The sequence below is a fragment of the Armigeres subalbatus genome, chromosome 2 (assembly GCF_024139115.2).
Source record: "Armigeres subalbatus isolate Guangzhou_Male chromosome 2, GZ_Asu_2, whole genome shotgun sequence".
In the NCBI taxonomy this organism is placed as follows: Eukaryota; Metazoa; Arthropoda; class Insecta; order Diptera; family Culicidae; genus Armigeres; species Armigeres subalbatus.
In genome coordinates, this window is record NC_085140.1 from 400516463 (window position 1) to 400540974 (window position 24512).

The 24512-nt window shown below is 40.5% G+C and overlaps 1 protein-coding gene across 1 annotated transcript in view; it reads left to right on the forward strand.

The window, feature by feature from the left end:
- LOC134213284 (eukaryotic peptide chain release factor GTP-binding subunit ERF3A) overlaps positions 1–23407 on the forward strand; it is a 52962-nt gene extending 29555 nt beyond the window's left edge. Inside the window, exons 2-9 of the mRNA XM_062692188.1 lie at positions 15678–15869; positions 17296–17442; positions 17511–17859; positions 17919–18192; positions 18253–18339; positions 18408–18584; positions 20957–21125; positions 21189–23407. Of these exons, the coding sequence (XP_062548172.1) occupies positions 15678–15869; positions 17296–17442; positions 17511–17859; positions 17919–18192; positions 18253–18339; positions 18408–18584; positions 20957–21125; positions 21189–21232 (1439 nt within the window). The 3' untranslated portion in view covers positions 21233–23407. The remainder of the gene's footprint in view (positions 1–15677; positions 15870–17295; positions 17443–17510; positions 17860–17918; positions 18193–18252; positions 18340–18407; positions 18585–20956; positions 21126–21188) is intronic.
- Positions 23408–24512: the final 1105 nt, after the last annotated feature.

Genomic DNA, 24512 nt, shown 5'->3' on the forward strand with positions numbered 1-24512 from the left:
AGCATGTGCTGTCGAATTCAATAACAAAAATCGTTCGGGTATACGCACAGCGATTCAAAAATACTGCGTGTTTTGAAGGAAAAATATTTAAAAAATCTAAGGGCACCTTTCTAATTTTATCAAAGCAAGTTCTTGGAGAGGGATCAATTTCCCCCAAATATTTTCAAAGTCGATTTTTGACAGCACTCCAAAAAATCGATTGTGTATCAATAACAACAATGATTTAAGGACTGCCATACATCAGTAAAGTTAAATACTATATTTCTTAGAGAGTCTGTGTGGAAATCGGTTATATTTATTTATTTTTGGCTGTGATACATTGGAAATCAGAAAAGGGGATCAAGTCCCCCCAGTCTCCCCTACGTAGTCTACTTCATGTCTGCGTAGGGAATAGTTCTCCATTTGTGCACGATCTTTTCAGGGAAAATTCCATTTCCAATTACCGTCTTTTCGCTTCAAGACCGTCCTTGACATGTTACAACTAACAAATTACATACAAATATCGGATACGATAATATCGAAATTGTAAGTGAACAAGAGAAAGTATTGTTTTATTATTTAGATTTAGATAAAATTACCATTTTTAAAGCACGCTTTGTTCAATGTTAACCAATAATGTATAAGCTTTCTCTATCTAAGGATGCATTCGGCGGGGAATCCTATCCCATTGTTCGCTATTGAAAATTGGCCAGATCGCACAATGGGCTCAAAATTGATGGCCAAAATACTTTTCTTTTATATGCAAAAGAAAGGTACCAAAACCGCTAGGTGGATAATTAGGGTTTTTACGAATTATACAGTAATAACGGGTTGCTACTAAATAACGGGAATGGAAAGAGTGGCCTGGGAAGAAAATACAGGGAGTACAGTTCAATGCGGGCAGCAGGGACTATGTCCAAGGGCTTGACGATCCCTCCCCAGGCCATCTGCGAGTTGTGGGGCTTGCCTAGGATGTGGTGGGGTTTGACAGTGGGCCCTGTTAAACCTCTATAAAAAGCTGCATGTATCCGCAAGTAGGCCCCACCAAAGCGACCGTGTGCCGCTCAAAGCGCACAAGCCCAAGTCCTGGTGTTAGGTGGGACGCTAAACAGCCCTGACACGACGGCCCTCCGACGAGACAGGAGGTTTGCGCTGGCCCAATAAGCCGCCTAGAAAACCAATCATTACGAACAATATAAGAGATAATGCGACTCGATATAATCGGCAAAGACCTAGGCGACGAATACAGGATCACGATTGGAAGCTTGGAACATGGAATTGCAAGTCGCTAGGTTTCGCAGGTTGCGACAGGATGATCTACGATGAATTACATCCCGCAACTTCGACGTCGTGGCGCTGCAGGAGATTTGCTGGATAGGACAGAAAGTGTGGAAAAGCGGGCATCGAGCGGCTACCTTCTACCAAAGCTGTGGCACCACCAACGAGCTGGGAACCGGCTTCATAGTGCTGGGTAAGATGCGCCAACGCGTGATTGGGTGGCAGCCAATCAACGCAAGGATGTGCAAGCTGAGGATTAAAGGCCGTTTCTTCAACTATAGCATCATCAACGTGCACTGCCCACACGAAGGGAGACCCGACGACGAGAAAGAAGCGTTCTACGCACAGCTGGAGCAGACATACGATGGATGCCCACTGCGGGACGTCAAAATCGTCATCGGTGACATGAACGCGCAGGTAGGAAGGGAGGAAATGTATAGACCGGTCATCGGACCGGATAGTCTGCACACCGTATCGAATGACAACGGCCAACGATGCATAAACTTCGCAGCCTCCCGCGGAATGGTAGTCCGAAGCACCTTCTTTCCACAATATCCACAAGGCCACATGGAGATCACCTAACCAAGAAACGGAAAACCAAATCGACCACGTTCTAATCGACGGTAAATTCTTCTCCGACATCACGAACGTCCGCACTTACCGCAGTGCGAATATTGAATCCGACCACTACCTCGTTGCAGTATGCCTGCGCTCAAAACTCTCGACGGTGTACAACACGCGTCGAAGTCGGACGCCGCGGCTTAACATTGGGCGGCTACAAGATGGTAGACTAGCCCAAGAATACGCGCAGCAGCTGGAAGTGGCACTTCCAACGGAAGAGCAGCTAGGCGCAGCGTCTCTTGAAGATGGCTGGAGAGATATTCGATCCGCCATTGGTAGCACCGCAACCGCTGCACTTGGCACGGTGCCCCCGGATCAGAGAAACGACTGGTATGACGGCGAATGTGAGCAGTTAGTGGAAGAAAAGAATGCAGCATGGGCGAGATTGCTGCAACACCGCACGAGGGCGAACGAGGCACGATATAAACAGGCGCGGAACAGACAAAACTCGATTTTCCGGAGGAAAAAGCGCCAGCAGGAAGATCGAGACCGTGAAGAAACGGAGCAACTGTACCGCGCTAATAACACACGAAAGTTCTATGAGAAGTTAAACCGTTCACGTAAGGGCCACGTGCCACAGCCTGATATGTGTAAGGACATAAACGGGAACCTTCTTACGAACGAGCGTGAGGTGATCCAAAGGTGGCGGCAGCACTACGAAGAACACCTGAATGGCGATGTGGCAGACGAAGATGGCGGTATGGTGATGGACTTGGGAGAACGCGCCCAGGACATAATTCTACCGGCTCCGGATCTCCAGGAAATCCAGGAGGAGATTGGCCGGCTGAAGAACAACAAAGCCCCTGGGGTTGACCAACTACCAGGAGAGCTATTTAAACACGGTGGTGAGGCACTGGCTAGAGCGCTGCACTGGGTCATTACCAAGATTTGGGAGGAGGAAGTTTTGCCGCAGGAGTGGATGGAAGGTGTCGTGTGTCCCATCTACAAAAAGGGCGATAAGCTGGATTGTAGCAACTACCGCGCAATCACATTGCTGAACGCCGCCTACAAGGTACTCTCCCAAATTTTATGCCGTCGACTAGCACCAACTGCAAGGGAGTTCGTGGGGCAGTACCAGGCGGGTTTTATGGGCGAACGCTCCACCACGGACCAGGTGTTCGCCATTCGCCAAGTACTGCAGAAATGCCGCGAATACAACGTGCCCACACATCATCTATTCATCGACTTCAAAGCCGCATATGATACAATCGATCGGGACCAGCTATGGCAGCTAATGCACGAACACGGTTTTCCGGATAAACTGACACGGTTGATCAAAGCGACGATGGATCGGGTGATGTGCGTAGTTCGAGTTTCAGGGGATCGAGTCTCTTCGAAACGCGTAGAGGGTTACGGCAAGGTGATGGTCTTTCGTGTCTGCTATTCAACATCGCTTTGGAAGGGGTAATACGAAGAGCAGGGATTAACACGAGTGGTACAATTTTCAATAAGTCCGTCCAGCTATTTGGTTTCGCCGACGACATAGATATTATGGCACGTAACTTTGAGAAGATGGAGGAAGCCTACATCAGACTGAAGAGGGAAGCTAAGCGGATCGGACTAGTCATCAACACGTCGAAGACGAAGTACATGATAGGAAGAGGTTCAAGAGAAGACAATGTGAGCCACCCACCGCGAGTTTGCATCGGTGGTGACGAAATCGAGGTGGTAGAAGAATTTGTGTACTTGGGCTCACTGGTGACTGCCGAAAATGACACCAGCAGAGAAATTCGGAGACGCATAGTGGCTGGAAATCGTACGTACTTTGGACTCCGCAAGACGCTCCGATCGAATAGAGTTCGCCGCCGTACCAAACTGACAATCTACAAAACGCTAATTAGACCGGTAGTCCTCTACGGACACGAGACCTGGACGATGCTCGTGGAGGACCAACGCGCACTTGGAGTTTTCGAAAGGAAAGTGCTGCGTACCATCTATGGTGGGGTGCAGATGGCGGACGGTACGTGGAGGAGGCGAATGAACCACGAATTGCATCAGATGTTGGGAGAACCATCCATCGTTCACACCGCGAAAATCGGACGACTGCGATGGGCCGGGCACGTAGCCAGAATGTCGGACAGTAACCCGGTGAAAATGGTTCTCGACAACGATCCGACGGGCACAAGAAGGCGAGGTGCGCAGCGGGCAAGGTGGATCGATCAGGTGGAAGATGACTTGCGGACCCTCCGTAGACTGCGTGGTTGGCGACGTGTAGCCATGGACCGAGCCGAATGGAGAAGACTCTTATATACCGCACAGGCCACTTCGGCCTTAGTCTGATTAAATAAATAATAATACAGTTCAATCTGACATATGTTATATAAAGATTTGATCTGACTTAGATTAATGAATAGTAAGTAGCATAGTGTCCGTGGTTCGCCGTGGGGCGTAGTTTAGTCTTGCTGGTATCACATGACTGCTGGACGGCTGCCATTTTCGAATGCTGTCTCTGATCCTGTTGATGAGTTGCTTTGTGTCTTTGGCTTTTCAATCACCTTTGTATACAACTATCAATATTCTGATTCAATTTCATCGAAAAGTTTGAGTTTTGATGTTCAAAGTATTGCCGTTTCATTATAACATTTTCTCGTAAACAGAAGAAGAAAACAAATATGAATGTACAAAAATTGGGCTGTCTACGCTTGAGTGATACGCGGTCGTACAATCGCCATATATAGTGCTTAGTAGACCAATAAATCCTTTGACAGTTTTCGAAACATTTTCACGCTTAATTTTTTTTACATACGTAGATGAAAGTGGGACAAGATGGTAACCCTAAGCGGCAACCCTTGTAAATGTTTCGCTTGAAAATGTCGTATTCCTTGTTGATTTGTTGACAACTGGCTCTACGACAATATCTGAATTTGCTTAAAGCTAATTTTTACTATTAAAACCATATCCATTGTTTCGTAACTATTTTGATGATTTTTAAAATGCATTTAAGGGTGAGGCGACTATTAATCCTGAAGATGACCTTGTTCCTAATACAGTTGGCAATACCGCCCCAAATCGACATATATGCAAAGATTTATATTCTTTTGATCAAAATTACTGTAAATCTCCTCAAATTATTAATTTGGATAGGCTTTAGTTATATAAAAGCCTTGGCAAATATCAGTTTGTGCTGAAAAAAGAGTCATTTTGGCTTTAAACCTTAAATTATGTAACTACAAAATTATTAGAAAATTTCAACTAAACCATCCCCAAAGTCAATATTTCAAGAACAAGTCAGGTTGTCAAAGTGTGTTTTCAATTGTATAGCCCCTTTACGATATTGTTAACCATCTTTCGTAATAATAATGTGAATTTAATGCTCACTTAATTCATAATCGTCGTTGACTGTCCTATATGGTGATCTTGCCTCACTTTCCCCTACGTAGAGAAAAAAATGAGCTATGACAAATAATGTTAGAGCTTTTTTTTTTTGGTGAAACTTGTTAAGCTGATATGTGCAAAACTTGATAGTAGATGAAGTGTCAGCTTCGTTTGTTACTTGAAATGGTTCAAAGCGCGGTGATGCGCCTCCAAATTTACATAGTTGCATATGCTTTTGGACTTTGCGACAAGAGCCAATCCACCAACTTCTAACAAGTGGCCTAGTGGTGATAGATAGTAATTAATAATAATGTGTTTCAAGTTGTAAAAAAAGGTTCTCCTTGGATCACATGTGTAATGTGACAACGAAATTTCCCAAGAAGTGAATAGATTTAATGCTGCTGTATAGAATTTTTCACAGATTACGTAACCTGCTTAGGACCTATAACGTCCAGAGACGGGAACGAAATTCGTTCTATAAAGAACCCTAGTTACGAACGTGAAGTGTGGAAATTTGAAGAGGCAGACAAGAAAACTTTCGTTGGTGAATCACGAGTTGTGTTAAGTGCTCAAAGAAGAAGATTTTGTGAATTGTATAGTAAATGGCAGACTTCTGTGGGCTGGTTACTTGGTGCGAATGTCGGAAGAAAGAATTGCGAAAAAATGTACAACAGAGGATTGGCTAGAGGTAGGCGACTTCACACACGCTGGCTACACGAGGTGAAGTAGGATTTAGGGGTCCTTTACATTCGGGGAAACTGGAGGAACATTGCCCAAGACGACGATGACGACGACGACGACGACGACGACGGAGCTCTGTTATACGTTTTATACGTAAATGATGTTATGCTACGCTGTGGTCATCCAAGTATCCAGGTATTTACGTTAATCTGTCCACATACTCACGGTGTCTTCGGCTAAAGGAGAACATCGTTTACTATTTTAAATGCATAGGCTTTTTTTCTAAACGTTTGAAACTATTTGAGGAACTATCTAGGAAAAAATTATTCTTCCCGGTCTATCATCTACATACATAAACAAGGAACTGGAAAGAATAAATTTTGATTCTTACACCATTTTCAAAGGTTCGATTCGCTATCGATTTTTTAAAAGTAAGAGGCCCACGAAAAATGAGCTTAATTTAGGCAAAGAATTGATAACTAGATATTTTTTTGACAGTGAACGTCAAATAAAAGCTCGTTTAGATTAAAATATGACCATTCGCGATTTTTTTTCGAAACATTAATATAAAATTTTATTTGAAATCTACATAATTATATCGGGAAAAAGTTGGGAATTTTAAAATGGGGGTTAAATGGTCACCCTGATTATATAACATATTGGCCCTTAGAGTCGTAGTTTATGTAGTTCTACAACCCTACATTATTTAGAATAATATACAAAATATTTCTGGTTACAACACAACAACACCGATTTGAGTATTAGTATTGGTTATTGGTATCATACTTTATGTTGAGTTACACTGTACTTGAAAATCTGAGTCGAAGGGTATATGACTATTTCTAGGCTTCCAATTCAAAGCTCGTTTTTGAATTTTAGAAACATGACTCACGAGAATAGTAAAAATAAGCTTTTAGTTACTTCAAATAGTTTTGAAGCAACAACCTGTTGATGAGAACTAAAGGCGGTACCTCACGTCGAAATAACGAAAGCTCAACTCATAATGCCATTTGCAACCATGATTGTGGCTCCCCTTTTTAATGTCTTCGTACTATTTTGGACATCTGGTACTCTACTTTTGCTTCCTAATATATGGGTAATATTTGTTGTTATCGAGTTTTCTATTGCTAGTTTTTTTTCCTGGTAGGTAGCCGAACGAGGTGCACAAAATCATCAATGGTGATTGTTTAAATATTCATGGGTTGCTCTGCATAGGACCAAAGTGAACCATCACTGTTGAAAGGTATTGTTCAAAAATTATGTAACGCTGAAGCAAAAGTGAGCGTTATATGACATAGAAATAAATCAAATAAGGGAACTTGTTTTTCATCCCACTGAGCATATATTCATCTTATCATTAAACAAGGAAATACAGCACCATTTTTGTCGCTTCTTTTTACCCACTGCTGGAAAAATCACAAAAATAAGGAACAAATCAAATTCCTTTCCATTGCTTTGCCTTTCGTGGGATGAATATAGGAGCTATGAGATTGCGTCCAGGAGCAGTAACCCTACATACAAAAAGGGGGTATAAAATTTGCTTATTTTGCGTTACGTAATTTGTGGACAGCCTGGAACACCTAACTAGAGCTATGTATTTGACCGCAAATTGACACAGTTCGAACTTGTCCCGTAAGTTGGCATCGGATTTAGGTCCCAAATCCAAACAAAAAAAAAACGGTTTGGTATAATCCAATAGTTTAGTTGCCTCGAAGAGTTTTTGTGGTCAAGCACGTATCACGCAGAGTGTCTTCAGTCTTGGTTTCCAGCTTGCCGCGATGTGTCGTTCGCAGTCCGTGTAAATTTAACGACCGCACCATATGTAGACCGTAGTTTAAGGATCGGGATAACAATCGTCCCTACGGCGTTGTTCTTCAGAAACGGATTAATAACGAGTGGCTCGGATACAAAGAACTGGAAAACACTACTCGCGTGTGTAGCGGCATCAGGCCCAGTGTATGTTTATGTGTGTCACGGGGTGGTGAAATGTTGGAAAATGATGCGCTCCTGCTGTGGAACAGTGGTGGTAAGTTTTTCCTCCTTTCCACACTCTGGATATTCGGTAAAGTGCGGTGAGGTCAGTGTTTGCGTAGAGACAGAAACAGTACGTCCGTCGTGTGTATTAATTTCATTGAGTGGAATGGATAAAATGAGGCTAATGAATTGAGGTTGTGGGTGGTGGGTTGGTTGGAAATGTTGAACGGATTTAAACTTCTGTGGCTTGCAGAGGAAGTGTTGGAAATAAAGTTTGCATTACAGACAGGGAATACATAACAAATTCTAGACGTAAAAGTCTGAACGTGAAAAGTTGTGCAAAAAAACAACAACATGGAACAGATTTATTTTCTTTGAACTCCTAACAAAGTTCAATCTATTATTGTTGCCTTCTTGGAATTGGACTGCCTCTGCCAGTTCACCTGATAGTGCTTCCATATTGATTGTACGATATTCCGTGGAAATACGATTCGCGGAAACGCTTTACTGGGAAGTCCATTCACGGAAAACGTTTAGATGCATTTTTTCATCGAAATACTAGGTTTGGCAATTTGATGAAATGGAAACATATTCCTGGAAACTGAAGGTACAAGGTGGGCGACAACACCTGCAACATATACATTTAGAATTGAATTGGCACATCTCTGTAACTTGTCATAAGATGAGTTTGTACAATTCCATTTAATTCCACAACTTGATTGTTTCTTTGACAGATACGTATTACGACCTCAACAGTAAGGCCGTCTTCAGTGTTTCGTGCTTGACTCGACTCAAGTACGAGGAACTGAAGACAACCTTACTGTTGAATTCTAAATACGTATCTGTAGAAGGTACAACCAAGTGTTGTAATTAAATGGAATTGTACAAACTCGTCTTATGATGCGGGATATCCTTTAGAATTTCCAAAGTATATTTTTCGGAATTTCCAAGAAAATTCCACAAATTCAAAGTTTCTGCAGGAAATAGTTCAAAATGTGGATTTAAATTTGAATTGTTCTGAATTTCTTAGGAAATTTCTCCGGAATTTCCACAGAGAATTTTCCAGAATTTCAACTAAAATTCTTCAGAATTTCTACGTGAAATTTCTTTTGATTTCTACTAGAAATTCTTTGTATTGTGTATATCAAATATTTTGGAAATTCCGCAGGAAATTGATAAAAAAGGGTCTTTTGGCCGACAGTCGGTCAACGAATTCCACGTAGCCGAATAAAGCGTTAAGCCGAAAGTCATCTCAATTAATTCAATTTATCCGAATTTAACCTTAACAGATAATATGGCAAAAAATGTCGATCCGAATGGTCAAATGGTCCTACTGTCAAACTACAATTTAGGCCAAAAGATCTTTATATTGAGGGAGGGCCCTTCTTAGCCGTGTGGTAAGATGCGCAGCTACAAAGCAAAACCATGCTGAGAGTGGCTGGGTTCGATTCCCGGTGTCAGTCTAGACAATTTTCGGATTGGAAAATGTCTCGACTTCCCTGGGCATGATATACGAATGCAGAAATGGTAACATGGCTTAGAAACCTCGTAGCTAATAACTGTGGAAGTGCTTAATGAACACTAAGCTGCGAGGCGGCAATGTCCTAGTGGGGGATGTAATGCAAATGAAGAAGAAGAAGATTGGTCAGATGATCAAATGATCTTTTTGGCCAAAATTTAATGATATTTTGGGTCAGGTGAGTTTCGGCCTAATTGCTTGTTTGCCTAGCTTAGCTTGGATAGTCAATCAAGCCACATCGTAGTTGCTAGTCGTGATTGCTCGAGAGACAACAAATATGCACAGCTCATCAATTTATTTATTTATTAGTACAACATCTTCGACCATGTCGCACAGATTGCTTCCTTAATAGCTAAATTATTCTAATTCTCCTAGCACTAAACACATTTTTGGACAGAATAAAATCAAACTTGTTACAAACATCGCTAAAAGAACGCAAACACAAATCAAAACAATTATTGTAGCCAAAGTTTGTTCTGTGAAAAGGGATCACAAATAAAGGCGAGTTTCACAATCTGCGTGAGGGAACATTCCAACGTACGAGCTCCAATAGCTCGGGACAATCCAGATTCCCTGTTAGGAGGTCGAAGATAAACAATCTCTGCATTTTTAGACGCCTTTCGGAAAGCGTTTCCAAGTCGATCAGCTTACAACGACTTGGATAGCTGGGGAGGTTAAATGGGTCGTTCCAAGGTAGCTGTCTTAAAGCAAACATGATGAAAATTTTCTGAATTCTTACGAGTGCCAGCATATGGACCAGGTAACATGGATACCAGACTGATGAAGCGTATTCTAAAATGCTCCGGACCAATGAGCAGAACAGTGTTTTTATACAGTAAACATCGCTGAAGCCGGAAGCATGACGACGGATAAATCCCAGCACAGTGTATGCCTTAGATGTTATGATGCTGATGTGTTCGTTAAATCTCAACTTCGCATCGATGGTAACTCCTAGGTCACAAATAGAGCTGACGCGTTCCAAGCCGTCCGGACCAATGGAATAATGCTGCAGGATAGCGTTGGCGAAACGTGTGAAAGTTATGATCTTGCATTTTTTACTGTTTACGCGCATGCCGTTGTCGCCACACCAAACAAGCAAACGATTAATGTCGTCCTGAATAACAGTACAATCAGCACGAGATGCAATTACGCGGAAAAACTTTAGATTGTCAGCATATGAAATCTTTCTTGATGAAATCACTAAACCGAGGTCGTTAACGTAGATGACAAATGTTAGAGGACCGAGAACGCTGCCTTGAGGTACTCCAGATGTCATTGAAAAGATATTGGAGCGCCTGCAGTTCACCGTCACAAAAGCCTTGCGATCAGATAGGTAAGAGTGCAGCCATTCTGTGATCTACGCTGGGATTCCTATGTGATTCAGTTTGTCGATAATAATATTATGGGGTACAATGTCGAAAGCTTTTGCAAAAACGACATATATGGAACCAACTTGTCGCTTGGCTTCAAGCTCTCGAGATATGGTTTACACGTAACACATCAAATTTGGTGTTGTTGAGCGGTTTTTCATAAATCCATGCCGGCAGCTCGAGATAATCGGTGCAGCGGCTCTATACAATCGTGCGTGGATCAGCTTTTCAAAAACCTTACTTAAACAGCAGAGGATGGATATTCCCCGATAGTTGGTGACGCAATTTCGGCTTCCAGATTTATGGATCGGTATTATGGACGCGGTTTTCCAAGCAAATGGAAACACTCTGTCTTGGAGCGAGCGGTTGAACACTGCAGCAATTGGGGTCGCTAACGTGGCGGCGCAATTCTTAAAAAATGCAGGAGGAAGATGGTCTGTTCCTGGACTTTTAGATGTGTCGAGATCATCCAGAGCTGTTCGAATCTCATCAGGAGAAAACTGAAAGCATGGCAAGCAGATGTTGTAGGAAGGTATTTGACCAAAACAATTCTGGTGACGGACAGGAGATGCTCTACAGAAAACACTTTCGAAGTAGGCAGCAAAATGGTTAGCTGCTTCATTGCTTGTTCTTGAAGTAGTTCCATTAAATTTCACCAAACTGGGGATGCCGTAGTTCCTGGGGATGCCGTAGATGTAGTTCCAGAAACGGGAAGGATTCTCCTTAACAGAAGCTTGAACGTTGTGCACATAGTTTTCGTGTTACGTGTGTTAGTAATTATATCAACGATCTCAGGGAGAGTTGTAAATATTAGATCGAGAAGCCTTCCATTTATGTTTACAACATGGTTAATTTGCCTCAAGCCATTGGTAAACATTGCTTCCGTGAAGTTCAGCTCAGTATCAGTGGAAACGTTGGAAGGAACGTGCCCGTTGATATCAACATCGAAATTTCAGCGCAAAGATGGAAGGTTATAGTCACCAATCGATAGAACTATATCAGCCTCAGAGGAATTTTCTGCTATGGAACGTACAGCATTTGCATGAGCAACGTATAACTGCATAATAGAGTTTGGCGGAAGATACACCGCAATAACGAAAAGCGAACGAGGCTTAGACTTAATGTGGACTGTGATTTGCTCCAGTTCAACCGAGTTGGCTAACGATACACATTCACTTTCCAGTGAATTTCTGACTGCGACTAAAACGCCACCACCTCGTGAGTGATGACTAGATAAATCATTGCGATCACAACGGAAACAATTGTAATCGGAAGAAATTTCGCTACTTTTGATATCTGCTCGTAGCCACGTTTCCGTGAAAACGAGCACGTCATATTCACAGCTGGATAACGCCAAACGAAGCTGACTGATTTTTGTACGCAACCCTCTCACGTTCTGGTAGTAAACAGATATCATGTGGTTTGAGGAATGCCGAGCGCTGGTAGGCGTAACTGGCAGAGGCGGCGAATCGTGGTTTGGTGGCCTTCGAGCTGGGACGATATACGGAGCGGCCTGAAGTTCACCAATCACACTGCGGCTGGAATCACGTGAGATGCCAGGCAGTGAGCCGATCATACTAAGAGTGTACTTGCCTGAAGATGGTTGCCGGAAGACCCTCTCTCCTGATCCATACACAGGACCGGGGCGACTGTTGAACGTAGACTGGAACGGGTCGACTGTGATGAGCGGATAATGGGTCTTTTTTTAGATTAGAAAACTATTCTCGCTGTACATCATTTGGAATCTTATTAATTCAAGATCAATAACGATGCCAGCCACGTTCTCACAGTCAATTTAGGATTAAGGGAGGAAAATTATTTTGACACTCATTGCTATAAGAGACCGAGTAATCCTGTGCATCTCCGTGAGCGTCATGGGAAAGGAATAGGTAATTCATGGGAAGTCAACTTAGTAAGCGACTAAACATTTAAGAACGAAAAGATTTTGAACACGCAGACGAAAATCGTATTTCAAATCAATCCAATACGTAATGTACTTCGTACTTCGTTCAATAAGCTTCTACAATACGATCGATCCCGCACTGATAAATTTTTTGCTCTTTGATACAGAAATTAATTGTTTTTCTTTGCGTTCTCTCGAACCAGCTGGCGTGACCAACAGCAACAAATTTCATGACCAGCAGCAAACAAATTTCATCTCTGCAAGGCAGAATTATTCAACTTCGCGTTCTCCCGGACTAGCTAGCGTGATCTGCAGCAAAATGTCCGATCGCCCACTGTTTGAAAAAATTTCTGCTCTGCCAGACAGAATTTTTCACCTCGCGTTTACTAGTTCAGGAGACTATTTGGCGTGACTAGCAGCAGCAGCATGATTGATCGCACTCTGTTAAAACAAATTTCTGCTCTGCGAGGTAGAAATTTTATTTCTTTTCTTTCAGCCTAATTGTTTATTCGGCCAAAAAATCTTCGGCCTTGTTTGGCCAAAAGTAATTCGGCGGAAAGCAGTTTTTTCGAATGCCACTTGGCCGAACAGCACGTTTAAGCCGAAAGTCAGCCGAGTTTTAGCCGAATCCATTTGGGCGAAAATATCGTTTGTCCAAAATGATCATTTGGCAGAATGGGTGTCATGGTCGTTGTGTACACCCAGGTTTTTTTTTACACGGTTGGAATTCATTAATTTCTCGGGTAACCTGAATTTTCACTGCTTTCTAAATATCCCCTGAATTTTCTTTGATTTTTTCTGAATTTTTTCGTGGGGTTAACTCATTGTTTCATTGATGCTGAAGGTCTTAAACGACTAAAACCAAACCGTGTAAAAAAAACCTGGGTGTATGTCATTTGCTGAACGGGTCACATTTCTGCAAAACGACCATTTCGGCCAAACAGCATGTTTGACATTTTCAGGACAAACGACTTTTTTGGGCAAATGACCCGTGCGACCGAACGTCATATTCGGCATTTTTCAGCCTTGTGGCCTTAAATAAAATTAGATACTTATAAGTCTAATAAAAACATAAAAATGTGTCAAATAGGGGCAGTAGGGGCAATATGAACATACGGGGCAATATGAGCCACCCTCATTTTGAGCTTATTGACAAGTTTTATCATGTAAAAGTTATATGATCTTTAAGAGGATGCTCCACATATGCATCAACGTGAAAACCGCATTAAAATTCAATACAAACATGAAAATACACTTGAAAATGTAAATTTTCGCTACATAGGCAAAATTATTATAAGATTTCAAGTTTATAAATAAGGTTTTGACACAAAACTGATTAAAATACAGGTCAATAATTCACCACAATAAAAAGATATATTAAAATTGAATATTGTGCACACATGTTTATATTGATACAAATCTGAATTTATCATAAAACTTTTTTTTTTACAAAACCAGTCTCTATGGGGCAATATGGGCATACCTGCGTAGAACAAGATATCTGGCCTTAAAATGCGAACAAGTTCAAATTTCAGTATTCAAATACAAGAATATTATCATATATGTAAGATTCATTACGGAAAAATTACAACAGCGCATTACTGCGATAGAAACAGAAAAAATGACCATTGACCAATTGAAATGTGGCTGTTCAAACGGTGAAGAGTGGCAAATCAGTTCAGTCCGCTGTTGTGCAGTTTTTTCATTTTATTTAGTATGGAATACTCACAACTGTTGTAGGAATATCATATTCTTCCATATTACGATTCTTTTTGATTTTGGAAGGGTGGCCCATACTGCCCCAAATGGTGGCTCATATTGCCCCGTATAGTCGGGAACACACATTGAAATCAATACATTTTCAAAAGTGCATTCCAACAATTTCCAAACGCATTTTTCGTCATTCATCGACGTAATATGAAAGGTAACATCCTCTAGTATAAGTCAACTACATTTGAACGATGTTTTTTTTGAGCTTTTCAGCGCTTTTCGAGACGATTTCCTTAGGTGGCCCATATTGCCCCGATCACCCCTATTGCTTTTTGTTGTTCAAACAAATCGATGAAATGGATGTTGCAAAAAGAATAGTTAAAAACAACAGCTGTATATCATCATAGACTCAAATTCTAAATGTTCCCGAATACATTACACATGTATTCTGCCCAGAGCCAGAACCATTAAACACAGAAACAAAAAAAGAGTAAAAAAATAAAACAATGCATATGATAGATGTCCTTCCGATTCCATTTGTTTCATTTCCACGGCTGCCAACTGCATACCGCTGCTGATTGATGGGAAAAATCGATTTTACGGTGTGCAACTGTGCACAAATGCCCCTTGAGTCTGATGGAACCCTACACACGCGACCATTATCCCTATTGGCGGAAGAAACTAGTTAACAGCGACAGTGTGGCGCACCAAGTTTTGCGGAAAGAAATGGGACGGTCCCAACCATCGTTGTCGGCGTCGGTCATAAGCGCCAACCGATCATAAACGTGGGAAGGAACAAACGCCGCAATGAGAAAATGCACAATGCACGTGGTGCCGTTGATGATTATGGCAGACTGGCAGTAAATTGTAGGTAAAGGATAATGTTTTCGTCATCAATTCGAGTAGTTGAGTCGGCTTAACGTAGTATTGAACATTTACCACCGATGCATCGGTAAGCTTTCCTACAAGTAGATTTGTCTCACTAAAGTTTCATCCATTCTAACTTCATTGGAAGTTTGTGTTATTACCGTTTATGACGTCTTCGTCCTCCGTCACGCGTGCGGCGTGGGCGGAGATCCTGAAGCGAAAGCAATTTGGTGATGCATCTTTAATGCCTATCAAAGTGGGTCGACCGTTTGGCAAAGTGTTTGATTTACGTAATATGGGTGGCGGTGGATTAGATTGTTTTGTTCCAAATTGTACAACGCCGGGAATGGGTATGAAGGCTGATGACCTTATTCCAGATTGTGTGTGTATGACCTGTACCGATTCAGTTATGATAATGATTATTAATGTGTCTGTTTTTACATTTCTTTCCGTTTTGCAGAAAGTGAACCACTTGACAGTTGGGACGCTGAAGAGGATTCCATCCTAACGCCCGAAGATGAAGAAATGGATTTGGACGACGGAGATGTGGACGGAGATTCGGTGGCAAAGGTATCCAAGAAGAAGGTCCCAAAGGTGGAGGAAAGCAAGAGCAAGAAAGAGCATGTGAATGTAGTTTTTATTGGACACGTTGGTAAGTGTTGCTGAATAATGATTGTTATAGTTTCGAACATTACCCTATCTGATATAACTATGAGGATTTCAATTGCATGTCTGAAGTTGTTTCCAAAATTAAATTGGTAGCCAGGAATTGACACAATTTATAGTACACCTGATTCTTTTTTTACACGGGGGATGCGTTCCGTGTAAAAAAAGTTTTCAGTTCAAAATTTGAAATCCGTGTAAAAACAGTTTTATGATTACTCGACGAATCATGCAAAATGGAGCAACTTTGCAAATATTTTGTATGGGATTTTTTTACACGGCCGTGTAAAATAAATCCGTGTAAAAACAGAATCGGGTGTATTTCCAATTCTAGCTCGTAAGGGAAGTGGGGGTCTATCATTTGCATGGGAAACATTTTACACGGGGGAAGTGGGTTCGAAAATCTAAGAAAAAATGGTTGCGCAATTAGTGTACGACCCCTTAGGATAAAAAGAACGGTTGTATTTGATGAAATGGATAAAAAAAACTTTCAGATCACGCCTCTAACGATGTACAGCTAATCAGGTGCTCGACAGGCTGATCGCTTGACGTCACAAGTTTTAGGGGAGAGGGGGTCTAAGTTTTTGTGACAGGACATATACTACCGCTAACCGCAAGTCGAGCACATCTGTATACAGATATGCTCAATTTGCGGTTAGTGGCAGTATAGTAAAAGCGAGACAGAGGAGGGAGAAGGTTTGGTCTAGAAATCTCAGTCATATTTGAATTGCACCTTACCATGTTTGATTTTGAGCGAATACGAAATTAAAATATTTTTAGGTTGACGTGGAGGGATTGTTCAGAAGAGTGATTTGAATTTACATTAGGCTGGGATATTCTACAGTAGGAAGTGAGAGAAGTAATTAAACACCAGGCATTGATTTTCATACAAAATGGACAAAATTGAAGCTCAAAATCTTGACTTCTAACGGTTTTTTCCAGTTCAATTTATTACTGGATTTATCTGGTTTTTATTATCTTGGAATCGTTCAATGTTTTGTTATTTTTCCCTAAAAAAATTTCCTCATCAATTTTGTTTGTCACAAATTTCGTGGAGAGGTGCTAGAACATGATACTAATATTAGCTTGGCCCTAATTGGTGTCGTGAAAGTATCCAAAGAAAAAGCCGACGGACAGCTTATTGGGCGAGAACATATATTCTACATTTTCTACATCCCACCTCAAAATTTGTTGATTTGAAATGTTGGAATTTGAGGAATGATGAAAAATAATGCTTGATTCAATCATTTTTAATTTAAATCATAAGAACACCAAGATCGAAGAAAATATGGTATTTGCACCGGACTTGAGATTAAAAGATGGGGAAGTAACAGTAAAAGCTCTTTTATAATAATAGTACATATTAATCCGAAATAATGTATCCTAATCATGATCAAACATATTCATATTTCCAGATGCTGGTAAATCCACAATCGGTGGCCAGATTATGTCGCTTACAGGAATGGTTGATAAGCGAACACTAGAGAAATACGAACGAGAGGCACGTGAAAAATCCCGAGAAAGCTGGTACTTATCGTGGGCGCTGGACACAAACCAGGAAGGTGAGTAAGAACTTTCTAGTAATTGAAGCAATTTTGAAGATGATTAACTACTGTTGCATCTCTTCCAGAACGAGACAAAGGTAAAACTGTGGAAGTTGGTCGTGCCTATTTTGAGACTGAGAAAAAGCATTTCACTATCCTGGACGCCCCGGGACACAAGAGTTTTGTGCCGAACATGATCGGTGGAGCGGCGCAGGCGGACTTAGCCGTACTAGTGATTTCCGCGCGAAAAGGCGAGTTCGAAACCGGGTTTGACCGGGGAGGGCAGACTCGAGAGCATGCAATGTTAGCAAAGACGGCCGGAGTTAAGCACCTGGTGGTACTAGTAAACAAAATGGACGATCCAACGGTGAACTGGGACGTTGAGCGGTACAACGAATGCAAAGACAAAATCTTACCATACCTCAAAAAGCTAGGGTGAGTGTCATTATGTCTGCATAGCAGATTAGAACTGTTTCACACCCTCGCTGTTTCAGATTCAACCCAACAAAGGATCTGACGTTCATGCCGTGTTCCGGCATCACTGGCATGGGACTGAAGGAACAGATCAGCGAATCCATTTGCCCGTGGTACCGAGGGCCAGCCTTCATTCCATTCATCGACGAGCTGCCTTCGCTGAACCGCAAAACCGACGGTCCGTTCATCATGCCCATCGTAGACAAGTACAAGGACATGGGGACGGTTCTGATGGGCAAGGTGGAATCCGGAACGGCCAAAAAGGGAATCAACCTGCTCGTGATGCCTAACAGAGTGGGTTTTTCTTTGTGTCCTCCGTTATCCGCTAAATCTAATTGGTTCTTCTTATTTCAGACGCAAGTGTCCGTCGATCAGCTATGGTCGGATGATGAGGAAGTTACCGCGGTGGGGCCTGGCGAAAACGTGAAGATCAAAGTGAAAGTACGTGGTAGCACGAAAATTATGGAACGTTATTGAAGGTTCTAATGATTAAAATTCTTCTTTTTCAGGGCATTGAAGAGGAAGATGTGTCGCCCGGTTTCGTGCTGTGTGATGCTTCCAACCCAATCAAAACCGGCAAAGTTTTCGACGCGCAAGTAGTTATCCTAGAACACAAATCAATTATCTGTGCGGGCTATTCGGCGGTGATGCACATACATTGTGCAGCGGAGGAAATTACTGTTAAGGTATGTTATTTTTTACTTTACAAATGCATATCGTAAGAATTTCTAGACAGTAATTATCTCCTTGAAAATTGAATTTTTTTATTTTTAGTCTGGTTGCTTCTTGCAGTAACTTTAAAACAATTTTCTATATTCGTCTGTTCATGCTTTTTAAGATTCACTACGATGGGAATTGAGTTAGATATTTATAAATTAAAACGAGCCTTGGAAACATATTTTGTTTCTTTTGATGCTTCTATTTTCTTCTCCAATAAAAAGTACCACCCCTCCATCCTAAAGGCGTGACGTACTTTATGGATGGCCCCATACAGAACTGTCAGTGGGATATGGTCGCGCAATGTTGACTGCAAAACAAACCTATTGCGTGAGATAGGGATGCCGCCGGGCAGCTTTAAGGCAGCGTACGACTGGGTCTAAATCGAGCGTCATTTGCCTTATTCTGAGCGTGCGTACTTGTAGAAAACAAATCATACACGCTTCTGGACAAATACTTTCAAAGAAGGGACCATCTACTCTTTTGTCTTATTCCGGACCAATTCGTACTTTTGAAGATTGAAAGCAATCTCCACCTTACTCCGGGAAAATTCGTACTTTTAAAGATGAGGCCATCAACTTTTCTGCCATATTCCGGGCAAATGAGTATTTTTAAAGAATGATGTAAACACTCTTCACATTACTCCGGGTAAATGCGAACTTTGCCATATTTCATTTCAGGCAAATGTGTACTTTTATAGAAGGAATCAGGAATCAGGCTTGAAGCAATGAGCCACAGACAAGCTGTAAAACAACTCGCCTCGTCACAACTGAAGATAGTAGACCATACGATTTTCTGTCGTTTAATATGCTTCAAGATCCTGATATGATTATAAAATCCGCTAGAAATTTCTTCGGAAATCCATTTGGAAGTTTCTCCTCTGGTTATTCGTTCAGAATTTCCTTAGGTTTTCATTTTAATTTTCCTTTAGGGAATTCAGTGGGAAATACTTCAGCAATTCCTTTGAATATTTCTTTATATCCTATGTTTCTAAATTTCCTTCAGGAATTTCTTTGGAAATTCATTCTAAAATTTCTTTAGTAATCCTTCAGAAATTAATTTTTACTTTCCTTCAAAAATTTCTTCTGAAATAATTTTTGAAGAAATTCCCGTAAAATAAAATCCAAACTCCTAAAGTAATTAATTTAAATACCGAAAGAATTCCTAAAGGTATTCTTGGTGGAATTTCGAAAGGAATTTCTAAAGAGATTTACGAAGGAGTTTCCAAAGGAGCTTTTGGAGGAATTTCAAAAATGATTTCCGGAGGAATTCGTGACTTCGAAGGAACTCGTGGGGAAATCTGCAAACAAATTGCAGGAAAAATAAAAAATAAATGTCAGGAATTTAGGCTTAGGATTTTTTTTTCTGAATTTCCTTTAGAAATTGATTTGGAAACTCTTATAATTTCGTCTTAGAATTTTTGAAGGAATTCCTGGAAGAAGTTTCGTAGAAATTACTGGAGAAATTTCCGGAAGAACGAAATATCTGAAGAAATTTCTTTTATGTATATCCTAAGGAATACCTGGAGAAATTTCTAAAGGAATTCCAGAAATATTTTCCGACGGAATTTCTTAAAGAATACCTAAAGGAATTTTCGAAGAAACTTCTAGGTTCATTTCCGACGAAATTTTCGGAGGCGTGAATTCTTGAAGGAGTTTTAGAATAAATTCCTGGAGAAATTTCCAGTGAAATTCCTGAAATATTTTTTAAAAGAATTTCTGAACGTACTTCCTAAAGAATTCCTTGAAATATTTACGAAAAATGTCTAGAGGATTTTGTTAGAAATGCTGCCAAATGCCAAATAATGACCCTTAGGGCCAATTTCTTCACCTTCGCTTAGGCGCTAAACCAGGTTTAAACGTATGGGTAAGCACCGCTTAAGAGTTAAGCGAAGGTGAAGAAATTGGCCCTTAGATATTTAATTTGTTATGCCAAATGGCATTATGCCAATCAGTTAGTCGAAAGTGCGCTATAAGTTATGAAAAATCATCAGACGAGTAAACTCGAGTAAGACCGTCCGGAGAGTCTAGAAAATCCAATAACACGTTAGAAGTGCAGCGCAAAGTATGCATGTTCAGATAACTAACTTTCTTCTCCACAACTTCTTTAATGGCACAATCCCAGCTCCATGCCTAAGTTATTATATCTTTGGTGTGGCGTTCTTCAAAGAGCGTGCAAGAACAAACTTAAGTAGATACTCTTACACTATTGAGATCTTTCGCTAGATCTCAATGTGAGATTGTTCACTAACAATATTTCCTAAAGGTTGCATCTTCAGCATTGTACTGTGTAAGTATTTTGATTATTCTTCTTTTCTTCCTTCATCTCGTTTCTCACATAGGCTCTCATTTGTTTAGTGGATAAAAAAACGGGCGAAAAATCAAAGACCAGGCCACGTTTCGTCAAGCAGGATCAGGTGGCCATCATGAGAATTGAGTGCTCCGGACTGATCTGTCTAGAGCAGTTTAAGCTATTCCCACAAATGGGGCGCTTCACGTTGCGAGATGAAAGTAAGTATACCTTCCATTATTTTTATACTGGAGAATTACAATTTGTTTTCTTCTTACATTCAGATAAAACCATCGCCATCGGTAAAGTTCTAAAGGTTATTGAATAAATAGGTTTTTAAAACATTACACAAACAGAATTAGTAACGAAAACAAACAACAACGCTATCTCGTCCTCTGCCCCAAGGAACTTGTACCCTCTGACAGCGAAACAGAAAAAGAAATCCACAACTACTAACAATCTGCAAACAAGCAAGCAAAAGAAGACATCAAGTCGGACACTTCGTTGACCATCCATTTCTCTCGACGTGGCAGATGAATACTCATTTGTCGGTCTGTTGTTATGTTTATTCCTATCATGAAAAGAAGAAAAATAATGAATCCCAACCTAGCGGCAGGCATTTCTTCGGTATTGCTTCGAAAGCTGAGCGATGTAAAAGATCATAGATTTGTTCATTGCCGGGATGCTGAACTTGCCTGCCGTGGTCTCCAAGATGTGAGATGAATTTTGTTTTTTTTTGTCGTACGTTGCGTACAAGTAAACAATGAGACACTACTTAACCCTATTCTCCCTTGTGATCTTTTGAGCAATTTTAGACAATTTAATTTTTGAATTTGAGCCGATTTTGATAAATCAAAAGCAATCATTTTTAAAACTGTATCGAGCAGTGATTTTTATCGAATTTTATTCATCTTATTCGATTAGATAATAGTCACCGCTACAAATCCAGTTGAAAAAGATTGTTACTCATACAGGTCATTCAGAATTTCTTGTTATATTTTATTATAACGGTGCTTGTCTTTGACGATAACGTCTTCGGACCTACAATGCTTTTACTTTCCAATATGTTTTTATTCGTTCGACCAATAATTTGTCAATAATTGTTTGAAACGTTATATAGGCTGGATTAGGGATGAGTAGCAATACACAAACACACAACATAGGAAATGCTTATGATAACAATCATTTGTAAAACAGAAACTAATTGAAAATATTAAATATTCGCGAAAGCGGAGGACTGAACTTATATACAATAAGGAAAAAAAATAAGAAAATAGAAACAAACACACACAGTAAACTGAAAGAAGAAGAAATGATGATAAAAGAATCCAGAATAAATAAACATCATGCGCATCAGGAACAATAATCTTAATGATAACACGTTATTGTATAGAGGAAAAATCCGAACCGTTTTCGCCGGAGATCCTAGCTTTTGGGCGCGAGTTTTCCAAAACTGGTTCTGATCTGGATCTGGGGGTTATCTCTCATCCCAAAAGCACGGCGACGATTCCGACTTAAATGCGAAGATTTGCACTAGCACGCAAAAAATACCAACGCCCGAGGCAAAACAAAAACTTTACTAAAAAATCCAACCAATTGTTACTTTTGATTTGTTTCAACGTGTAAAATGCTTATTATTATGAGGTTTTTAGCTTTTTGTATTGCAACAGAAAATAATACAAATAAAAAAAAAGTTGCTGGAAGACGCATGCGGACGGAAATCAAATTTATGTACGCAGATAGCATCGTTATAGCTGAGAAAGAGTGAGGCTACGGTCGAAGTTTTGCAGGAGCAGTGAGAAAAGACGGCAGTTAACTAGAAGTCGGATCCAGATTGCGTATTAAACGAAGTGCTTCTCGAGATTTTCAAACTTTACGTGAGCGTGCGAAAGTGCGGTTGTTACGCGATATGAGTGCGGTATTAGAGGGCTGTGTTTCACCATTTGGATTGACCTTAGAGTTACAGCAGCTTGAAATGACGCCTTTTTTTATTCGTCTGGAAGAAAGCAGCCGGAAACCGGGATTGAAAGAGTGCATGGTTGCGTGTGTTGACTGAGCGAGGTATCGGAATGAAAATTAATTTAACTAGGGCTAAATATGCAAAAACATTTACACAATTTACACAAACCGTTGAGGGACAGATTATTACAACAATAAAAAAGAAAGAATAAACACGCAGCGTTGAGGCAAGTAAATAATCATTGTTCTGTTTCGAACTAGAAAGGATAAACTACAAACACACAAACAATAAAAACTGTAATTTAACATCAGAAAAAGTAAAGAGGATTAGGAGAAAAATGAAGTTAAAAAAGTAACATCGTTGAACCGATAAAGAGAAGTTATAGAAGTAGCCGGGAAGGTGGAACAACAGCAGCAAACTATTCTACATTTAATCAAAACAACAATGGAAACTCCTTTATCTAATTATAATTACTATTTTCGTTTTTTTATTTGTTTATCTTTTAAAAAGAAAAGAAGTAAAATAAAAACCTCTTCAAAAACACATGAACATGTCTGCATTTTCAAGTCGAAGCGTTTTGAAGAATGTACTGATTACTCAAACCTTATTATTTCATTGGCATGTTATGTTGTCACAATTCTTCCATCAAGCATGTGATACTGGTTCGATAGAATAAGGTTTTGAACCAATTCCGTCAATGAATAAACTGCTTTTAGCGTGCTTCCAGAGGCACACTAGGAGTAAATTTTCTGATATCAGATACTTATGATGGTTCAAAAATTTACTCTGATCACACGTTGTCCACGTGATCAGCACGGTTGTCCACAGTGTCGAATGGAGGATTACATCGAATGATTTATTACTATCACCCATATTCTCGTTTACGTCTGAATGCTCTTTCGAACGAAAGTGGATAGGGATTCTCATTTACAATGAATTGCACATTATTCGGCAACTCGGCCGTACGAAAACATTTTTTTTGTTAAATAACTTGGCTGTGCATACGCACAGCACATGTTTCGAAATGGACAAATTGATATGAAATTTGCGAAAAAGAATCCACGTATCATTGGTTCAAAAGTATCTTTTGTCCTTAAAAAAGAAAACACGCGAAGCAAAAGGAGTGTCGAGTACCGTCAGAAGTTTGACGAGCGGATAAGTGCAATTAATTTGAGCAACAGTTATCGATAGACTGCGCAAAGGACACATCCAGGTGGTTCGATGTCGAGTGTCAGATGTGAAGAAGCTTGCCAGAAAAAAAACGCAGAAAATAAAAGCAATATTCTTCATGGTGATTATTGAGGCACAAGAAAGCATGAAGCAGAACGATATGCAGAGGTTTCTGAGTATTTTGATGGCGTGTGCGGAGAAAACCAACGACATCTCCCGTCATGTGCAGCAACCAACAATGTAATTTGCTGCCCGGGGGAAAGATCACTTCGTAACTTTGTTGTACGGTGGACGCGGAGGTACATTAGATAATAGAATAAACATGATTAGGGATGAAAGGCATGCTGTGGATCCGCATCCTAGTAGAAGAGGCTATAACAGGCGTTGAGGTGCTGAAAAGCGAAAAGGCTATGCGGAAGTACCTTGACTTCTCAAACACGGCAGTGACCAGCTTTACAAATATATGGCAAAACAAAAG